This window comes from Mesocricetus auratus, unplaced genomic scaffold (genome assembly GCF_017639785.1).
Source record: "Mesocricetus auratus isolate SY011 unplaced genomic scaffold, BCM_Maur_2.0 Super-Scaffold_4256, whole genome shotgun sequence".
NCBI classification, from domain to species: Eukaryota; Metazoa; Chordata; class Mammalia; order Rodentia; family Cricetidae; genus Mesocricetus; species Mesocricetus auratus.
This window is the reverse complement of record NW_024429182.1, coordinates 26329595-26339229: the sequence shown is the minus strand read 5'-3', so window position 1 is coordinate 26339229 and position 9635 is coordinate 26329595. Positions and strand designations below refer to the sequence as shown.

The 9635-nt window shown below is 43.1% G+C and overlaps 1 protein-coding gene across 1 annotated transcript; it reads left to right on the top strand.

The window, feature by feature from the left end:
- The first annotated feature begins 490 nt into the window (after positions 1-490).
- LOC121140331 (interferon-induced protein with tetratricopeptide repeats 1-like) lies at positions 491-8948 on the top strand. The gene is made up of 2 exons (XM_040745240.1): positions 491-658; positions 6594-8948. Exons 1-2 carry the CDS (start codon positions 654-656, stop codon positions 7978-7980), a joined length of 1392 nt encoding a protein of 463 aa, XP_040601174.1. The 5' UTR covers positions 491-653; the 3' UTR covers positions 7981-8948.
- The last annotated feature ends 687 nt before the right edge of the window (positions 8949-9635 follow it).

The window sequence follows — 9635 nt, the reverse complement described above, 5'->3', positions numbered from 1 at the left end:
CTACAGAGGGAACTGGCTTACAAGATGACACCTGAAGAGTTTCATTAGGATAACTATACCAAGAAGCTGCTGTGTACCATTTGCAGACTGCAGCGGATCTGACCTGCAGATGGACTTTTCCGTCACCAACCTCCCCCATTTCCATCCTATCAACTCCTAAAACAACCAGTGCTCCCTGAGTATAGTCTCACTTCCAAGGAGAGACTGCACAACTTCAGTTCTTTTTACTATGGAACAATCGTGTTGTGAAGATGCCAGTCTGGGTCCTTTATGGCCACATCACTTCCATCAACCCCCATCTAACAGCGTCTTCTGGTGCCAGGGATGTGTCTCTCTGGACAGCACAGTAGAACTGACATGTCTGTCTCTTTGAGAGGCTTCTTCCCATCAGTTCAGGGGAGAGGATTTGAAGACCAATCCCTGTTAGGTTTCAGTTTTCCTGAGAAGTCAGCAAGTTTCAATTTCACTTTCCAGTTTCAGTTTCCAAGTGGTGACAGCAAGAGCACATCACAGCTCACAGAGCTGCTTCCCAGCCCTTATATGAGAGTCCACAGGGTGAGAAAGTCCACTAGACAGCAGAGAGTCAAGGCAGAATTCTGAAGAGCACTATCCTGGTAAAATCCCAGACAACTGCTGCCACCTTCACAGCAACTATGGGGTAAGGATTTCCCTGCTCTGCAGTTTGAGTGAACCCAGGACACAGACATTTGTGTGTGGCCAGGTCTGACTGAATCTGCTTGTATTCCTGTGTTCTGTCCTCTGGCTTTTCTTTATGCTGAAGAAAAGGGCGCTAATTGTCCTGAGTGTCCAGGGATTTACTTTAATGGCAATAATATGGGTATGGGGCTCAATGGGAGAAAGGAAGTTTCCTTTAGTTTTTAAGGCTGTCTCACATGTGTAGTTCAAAATATCTTGGGGGAGACTTTAGCATGCTCATCTCACAGAAAGAGAGAATTATCATTGAAACCTACAGGATTGGACAAGGCACTGCTCTACCCACCTCTGTAGCTCAAAAGAAGAAGCTGCTGCTATGAGTGTCCTCCTCTCCAGCTCCTGACCCTAAGCCCCTCATTGTATTTGGATGAATGCAGTCAACACCAATAACTTTTGAGATGCTATTCAAGGTTTCTGTGAGGGGTAATTTCTACCCATCCCTGGCTGAGTTAACCAGTGGATAGGATATATTTTTTTCTTTCCCCCAATAAGAGACAAAAAAAAGTTGAAATTTTATTACATTTGATAAGAGACATTTAAGGTTTTCCCCCCAAGAACTAACTATACCTATATGCATGTATGTATATATTTATATGTAAGTATATTCAAGCACACATATATATAGATATAGCATAAAGTAGGTGGTGCCATTTATGTAAATGTCTGAGACTTTAATGTTTGAAATTTGCCTTTAGGTTTTTAAATGTCAGTCAGTAGAGTTGTTTTCCCTTAAAGGTAGTGCTATCGTGATTGTCTCCACACTTTGGCAACTATTCGTATGTCCTTGGACATAAACCCATTTATAGTAAATGAGTACGAAGGAGGCTGAGAGCTGCTGTTATAGGATGAGACAGAACACAGAGATCACAGTGGAAAAAAAACCACAGCAACAACTGTGGAACGAAGTGAACTAGAGAGCAGAATGCAGTAAGACATGTCAGGTGACAGTCATGGTCAATGGGTCAGTGACAAAGCTGTTCCTGGGTCTCCAAACCCCATCTCTGGAGCAGGTGGCTAGGGCAGTGTTGTGCAAATGAATGCCTGCAGCATGAGAAATGCTGGAGCTCTCCAACTGCACTAGGATCCTGAGCAACCACGTGGGCAGTGGGGTCCTGGCTCTTCCCTGTTCATGTTGCCCACTAAGATGGCTGCTGCCTCTGTGCTGCTCAGCTATCCTGCTACAAGAGCTCATGCACAAGGGCTGTGCCTCCCCCTTGGAGCACAGATTCCCCAGAAGGAGCCTGGTGAGCCTAATGAGCCTAGTGAGCCAAGTAAGGCAGATGTCCCTGGGCAGCTAGTGTCTAGTGTTCAGGAGATCTCAGCTGTCCTGCCAGTGGTTTTATTTCCCAAAAGAAGAGGGAAAATCTCTAATCGTAGCTGGGGGTTGATAAAGGCAAAGAAAGGCAGGATTGAATCCAATGTTCATGGACTATTATGAAACTTCATGCAAGAGAAGGATTACCTGTGCATTTGGTGCTTTCAGAGAGAGACTGAATCAGGGAAGGACAAATGTTGGGGTCTCTGCAAATGCCATGGGCAGCAAAGTAATGATCTGCATGAGGCAAGAAGGAAAATGGTTGAACACAGATTATTTAGCCAGTGTTGTTCACACTCCTAGAGTCTAACCCCAAGCAGTGTGCTGTAAGTATATTTAAGAGCAGTACACTTCAGAACAAAATGTTCCCTGGTGCAATACAATCCATTGTGCACAAGGAGGCAAAATTACATTGAATCTCAACTCCAAGTCCGTTTCACTTCTTCCAAGAAGATGGGTTGTAGAGATAGGTTTCATATATTTTCCAGCAAAGTATCCGTTGTGGTGTCAGTCATACAAATAGCATAGAGGTCACTTGGGGTCTTAAGCACCACCCACCCTGATTTTGGGAGGTTGGGGGAGGCTCTGGCCATACAAATAAGACAAAGGTCACCTAGACCATTGATCATCTCTGGTCCTGCTGTGGAACTTAATGTTCTCTGGCTCTACAGATAGCACAACCACCAAGTTATTCATGGCCTCTCTTTCAAGACTTTCTGGGTGGAAAAAGAAGCCATACATTTCTCCCTTTGAAGAGACCTTCTTGAGTGTTTATCATCTCTGGTTTCCTTAGTGCCTGCTGAACAGACAGACACAGAGACAGAAGGGAGAAATACAGAGAGAGATGGAAAATCAGACAGACAGACAGACAGACAGACAGACAGACAGGCAAAGACTGAGAAAACAGAAATGTCTTAAGTTTTTATCTCTTTCCAGCCTGGCTTATGAAATGTTATATGTAAAGACATAAGTCCAGGAACAACTGCCAAGCATTCCAGGGGCACTTTTTAACTATCCAAACACTTATGTCCAACATCAAAGAACTGGGCCAGTGGCACATGATTAGAAACAGAAACAAAGACATTTCATTACAAAATAGATCTCTGAAAATAGAATGCACGATCGAGCAGAGGGATCATCCCAAAGAACACTGGGTCATGAGGCTCATGACTGTTTAGATGGCATGAACAAAGAGTCCTGTATCTTCTCCAGGTTGGTACATCAAGGACATTTCAAGCATCCTCTGTCCATTACTTGAAGCACAGGGAAGGAAGGGCTGCCAGTGTTCCTCTGAAAACAGGCCTTGTTCATATTTGTTGGTGCTTCTCTCTGTGGCCCCCAATCTCAAGCCACTCTCCATGAGGTCTGAAATGCCATGTGAAACAGGGCAGGAAGCCTCCCAATTGCTCCCCTTGGAGACTTAGAATGATGCTGGACAGGTGGCTCAGTGTGTAAAGGGCTTGTCAAGCCAGCATGAAGACGACAATCTCAGTCTCAGTCTCAGATCTACTGAGAGAAGACCTGCAAACCACCAGAATTTCCTTCTCAAAAAGACAGGCAAGTGAAGACCAGTGCCTAATGCTGTCCTCTGGCCTTCTTATGCATGCCTTGGTGTTAGTATGAATCACACACACACACACACACACACACACTTTGAATGACAGGTGAAAAGGGGGATTATGGAGAGAACAAGGCATAGAAAATGCCCCTAAAACAAAGTTATTTGCACTGGGTGGTGGTGGTGCACGCCTTTAATCCCAGCACTCAGGAGGCAGAGGCAGGCAGATCTCTTCGAGTTTCAGATCAACCTGATCTACAAGAGCTACTTCCAGAACAGTCTCCAAAAACACAGAGAAACCCTGCCTCGAAACCCATCCCCCAAAAAAGCAGTCACTATGACTGCTTTAAACATTGGTTTTTGCTTTTCCTTAATTCCCTTTAATGTATTCTCCCACATGATATTTTGATTATTTCTGAGATTACAATCTAATTATTTTGCACTCTTTCCTTTCCCTTTTCAAGCCCCTCACATATTATCCTCCCTGCTCCTCTACAAATCCATGACCTCCTTTTTTTGTTAATTGTGTTTGATTGCATGTATATATAAACATATATGTGTGTGTGTGTATACATACACATATACTCCTAAATATCATGTCCTGTCCATAGAATATTTCTTTTTTTTTCTTTTTTTTCTTTTTTTTTTTTGGTTTTTTTCGAGACAGGGTTTCTCTGTGGCTTTGGAGGCTGTCCTGGAACTAGCTCTTGTAGACCAGGCTGGCCTCGAACTCACAGAGATCCGCCTGCCTCTGCCTCCCAAGTGCTGGGATTAAAGGCATGCGCCACCAACGCCCGGCTGAATATTTCTTGTTGTGTGTGAGATCAAGGTTGGACATCCGGCACTGGACAACCAATGGCTGTGCTCTTCCTGAGCAACACCACCTCTCCAACTCCCAGCCCCATAGTTTGTTCGTTGTTCTGAGGGTTCATGGGCTTTTCCGTCTCTGGTTTGGTATGTTTCCTGTTCTTTGTTGTCATTCTAATTCAGCTCAAATTTTTCACTCATATTGGTGAAATGTTCAAAAGAGTCGGAGATGAACTGTATCTCTAATCTTATGTAGAGAAATGGCATCCAAAACTAATGAAAAGATTGTAAGATTCCCCAAATGGAAGTAACACCTATCCACCTATCCCCTTAATAAGATAGGTACTTCTCTAACCCCAAAGACTCTGTGTCAAAGTACTTACATCTAGATTCTAGCTTCTAAGATTCCCTACTTTTAATAAAAGAGTCACTTACCTTTTCTTTTTCGATTTCCTTTCCCAGAATGCCTTGGACAAGGTTTGATCTGACATTTATAACTTGTTAAGTTACAGAGAACAAACTCTGTTGTGTAAGTCACTGTGCCCATAGAATTTTCCTTTTGCAGCCTAGGCAGAGGGACTCAGCCATGACATTATGTTTTGTCTTGGATCTTTTTGTAACCCCATCATCTGTAATATATTTGCCTTTATCTCTGACAGGGATACTCAGGCTGGCATTATATGTGTTGATTATTTTAGGTTATATTGAGTTCAGTTCTATGATATCAAGAGTATTTTGATTACTGGATCATCTTGGAGATTTTTGAGCATATTGCTCAGTCACACAAAGCTTCCTTTGAGTGGATGGTGCTGCATTCTGGTCTTGAAGTATCCAAAACAGGAGTTCATGGACCATAGCTGGGGGTTTTCAGAAAGAAGACATATTCTGGGGTTATAAGTGAGAACTTAACTGAAAGAAAGAAAGACAAAGTTCCTAGAGTAGAAGCAAACCTAAAGGGGGGGCTATCAGTGGTCCCCAGCACTTTGGTTATGACATTATCTGGGTAGAGGCATGGGAGATGGGTGAGGTAGTCAGTCCAACTGGCTGAGTCATGATATGTCTAGATGGCTGTCATTTTGTGTTTGTCTACCCTTAAGTGCTCCAAGCTAGACTGCTCTTTTATGGTAAAGACCCAACTGGGTATCACACCTCCTGCTACTGTTCTTAGCATCTGAACAATTCAAAGTCACAGTCACCTTATTGAAACACCATGGCATCTGTTGTCTGCAGCAGACACAGCTGATGAACCAAGTGCCTTTGTGTCTTCTAGCCATGGAAGTATTCAAAGCTGCTTGCAATGGGGTACCTACACAAAACCTGAGTGACTAAATCCTACCAATTACTCTTAACACTGATAGAAGTGAAGAAAACTCCCAAAGAGTTTATGGTATATTTTATATTTATAGCCTCACTAACCCCCCAAATAGAAGAGATGGGAATACTGATGTCATTCCCACTTCACAGATGGGTGTGGTGTGATTGATACTGAGTCATGCTGTGATATACATTCAGGAAGTGCTTGTTCTGCTCTTTAAGAAGACAAGAAAATGCATGAAGTTTGAATAAACATTTAAAAAGGCAGGTATTTCATAGTAACTGCAGGAGAGGACAGTAAAGTTGGTCAGTCCATAGAAGTCTGCCACCAAATACGCCCAGAAATAAAGGGTCCAGAGAACAGTCATGTCACTAGTGTGACAAGACACTTGTGACATCATTCCAGTTCCTTGTTTGTGTCTGATATGAAAGCACAGACCCTGCAAAGACTTTTCCTCCATAATCAATTTTTAAAGCATGGACAGATTCTATTAATGTCAGTCTAGGTGGCACACACTCTTACACATAGGGCTCAAAGACATTGAGAAAGGGGGAATGTTTTTTTAGGGTTCCAAACCTCAGGGCAGGAGTCTGACATGTATGTTTGCGTGTCTATACCTGTGGGACCATGTCCAGTCTTGACTGAAATGATTAACTTATCCTCCAAGATCGTAAGTCCACGTGTGTGTACATGCATGCACAAGGAGTCTCTGGCAGTTCAAATAAATGGAGCAGAGGGATTGATATGAAAAAAAAACCAAGAACTTCTAAAGGAACAAAACGTCAGGTTTTCAGAAAAGAGAAGAATGTTGTAAAATGTGCTTTGCTTGGTGTCAATTTCTGCTCATTTCTCACATGACAAACCATCCTGCTTCATTGTCACAGAGACCATGCTGGTGATGCCCAGGTGGAGGAGAAGCTGCTTCAGCTGAGATGTCACTTCACATGGGGACTGCTGATTGAAGACATTGGCATACCTGATCTGGAAATGAGAATCTGGGAAGAGCTTGAGTTCCTTGACATCAATAACCCAGTGCGGATGCACAACCTGCTGGCCTACGTGAGGCACCTGAAAGGCCAGCATGAGGAAGCCCTGCAGAGCTTGAAAGAAGCAGAAGCCTTGACCCAGAGGGAACAGCTAGAGAAGAGAAGCCTGGTGACCTGGGGAAACTGTGCCTGGGTGAATTACCACAGGGGCAGCTTGGTAGAAGCCCAGACCTACCTGGACAAGGTGGAGAACGCTTGCGAAGAATTTGCAAGCCCCTTCCGCTACAGGATGGAGTGTGCCGAGATGGACTGTGAGGAAGGCTGGGCCTTGCTGAAGTGTGGAGGACAGAATTATAGACGAGCCATGGCCTGCTTTGCAAAGGCTCTGGAAGTGGATCCTGAAAACCCTGAATACAACACTGGCTATGCTGTTGCAACCTATCGTGTAGACTTTGATGAGGACTGTATTTCTCTGGAACCCCTCAGGAAGGCTGTCAGGTTAAATCCAGGAGATCCGTATCTAAAAGTTTATCTTGCCCTGAAGCTTCAGGATGGGGGAGAAACAGCTGAAGCAGAAACACACATTGGAGAAGCTCTCAGTAGCACATCCTGCCAAACCTACGTCTTTCGCTATGCAGCCAAGTATTACCGAAGGAAAGGCTGCATAGACAAAGCTCTAGATCTCCTACACAGGGCCTTGCAGGCATCACCTGATTCTGCCTACCTGCATTACCAAATAGGACTCTGCTACAGGAAACAAATGATCCCACAGAAGGCATCCAGAAACAGGCAGCTCAGAAGGCAGGGCATCATGCAAGAATTGGCACAACAGGCTATTTGTGAATTTCAAAGGACTGTGGAACTGAGGCCCACATTTGAGATGGCTTATGTTTACATGGCTGAAATACAGGCAGACATTCATCAATACGAAGAAGCAGAGGCAAATTTCCAGAAGGTTCTGAACATGAGGAACCTTGAATGTCACATAGAGCAGGATGTTCATTTCCGCTATGCCCGTTACCAACAATTTCATCAGAAATCAGAAGACAAGGCGATCACCCACTATTTAAAAGGTTTAAAGACAGGAGAAAAGACCTTTGCCTGGAGGAAACTTCTCACAGCTTTGGAGAAAGTGGTTGAAAGACGTGTTGACCACAATGTTCTACCTGTGGAGAGCATTGGCCTCCTTGGGTTAGTCCACAAACTGAGAGGGAACATGCAGGAGGCCCTGCTGTGCTATGAGAGGGCCCTGAGGCTCACTGGGGAGATGAATCCTGAGTTTTGAATGCAGCTCTACTCTGTGAAGTTGATATACTCATCACTGAGGTTGCTGCTCTCCTTCCTGAAGTTGTCTCCAGAACTGCATAGCTTGCTGAAATGCCAAGTTCCTAACGCATTTGCTCCTGCCACCTCTTTCTCACCACTCGTTGTCATTGTTAGGTCTAAAGGAACTTCTGTGACCACTACACTTGTTCACTTAGTGACCAGTTCTGACTCCTGCTGTTCTATAATCCTTTAACTCCATGTTTTTTTCTCATGTCTATGCCTTAGGTAGGAAAGTGTTCTATCCTCTGCCTGCTAGTGTTCTGGACAAAGAAGACTTCTCCAACATGGTTTAATTTTGGAACACCAGAAACTCTTACTAAAGTATAATTTCAGAGCAAAACAAATGATCAATGGAGAGAGTTTGAAAGCAGTAGGTGTCTCACATTAGTGGGTACTTATTAATCCAGAAAACTTTAAGTGTGTTAGAGATAGAAGGAATGCCTTCCTTAGGTTGCATGTACTGAGAACTATATAAATAACTTTATTCTATATTTGTATGCTAAGAATATTCAGTCAAAGCAGCTTCAATAACAAATTTGCTATATCTTGTTGGTGACATTTTAAAAGATGAAATTGTATGTTTGTATAGTATCTTGCTTATCTTTTGTTCTCAGCTTGAAATATTCTGAGGTCATCTGGAAAGACTTGCTCCCATCAGACTGGCTTATGGGTATATTACGGGGTTTTTGTTTTGATTCTTACCTGTTGAGGACACAGCCCACTGTGGTGGGTTTCATCCCTAGGCAGGTCATCTTAACATGTATAAGATATCTAGCTGTGCATTTTCCAGTAAGTAAAACCAGCAAGCAGAATTCCTTCATGATTCCTACTGTTTCCTGCCTTGACTTCTTGCCCTGAGTTTCTTCAGTAATTGATTGTTATCTTGAAGTTTAAGTCAAATAAACATCTTCCCAGTTGTTTTTTGAATATGGCATTATCACAGCAATAGGAAGCATATTAGAACACATAGAATCATGGAAGAGCAAAAACAATGAATGTAACTAGCAGGCAGAGAGAAAAATTGTGTTTTTTCAAGATCTGTTGTTCGTAAGATGCCATGGGAATACATAACAGTGACAAATAGTAGTTAACATGTCAACCCAGCAGATGTGCAATTTCCTGTTGGGAAGCACCATTTGGAAAAGCTGTAGGGTTCCTGACTGTAAATGACTGGTTGTGTCTGTCTGTAATTTTCTCAAGTGCAGCTGCTATCCCTCCCTAACAATAACGCCTGTGGGGTTCTTTCCACAGCCCTTTGGTTGCATGTTTTTATACTTATTGGGCTCACATATAGCTGTGCATGGTCAGGAAGATAATTTCTGTTTAACCTGTATAATTTTGATAAATAGAAATAATGCTAGGATATTTTACATTACTTAGACTGATGTAGGATTCTCAGTCACAAAGACTGTCTTTGTGGACAGCTAATTTTAGACTTCAGAACAAATTCAATGCAGGGTGGTTGCCCCTGGAGATGGATATCTGGTTGCTCCTAGAGACAAATATGAGAAGTCATTTTCCCAGGTGTTTTGCTGATTCAAGGTCAGAGCTTGAAGCAACTTTTGCAGACTTACATGAACTTTCTGGACATAGTCCCTACCACTCAAGGTTCAG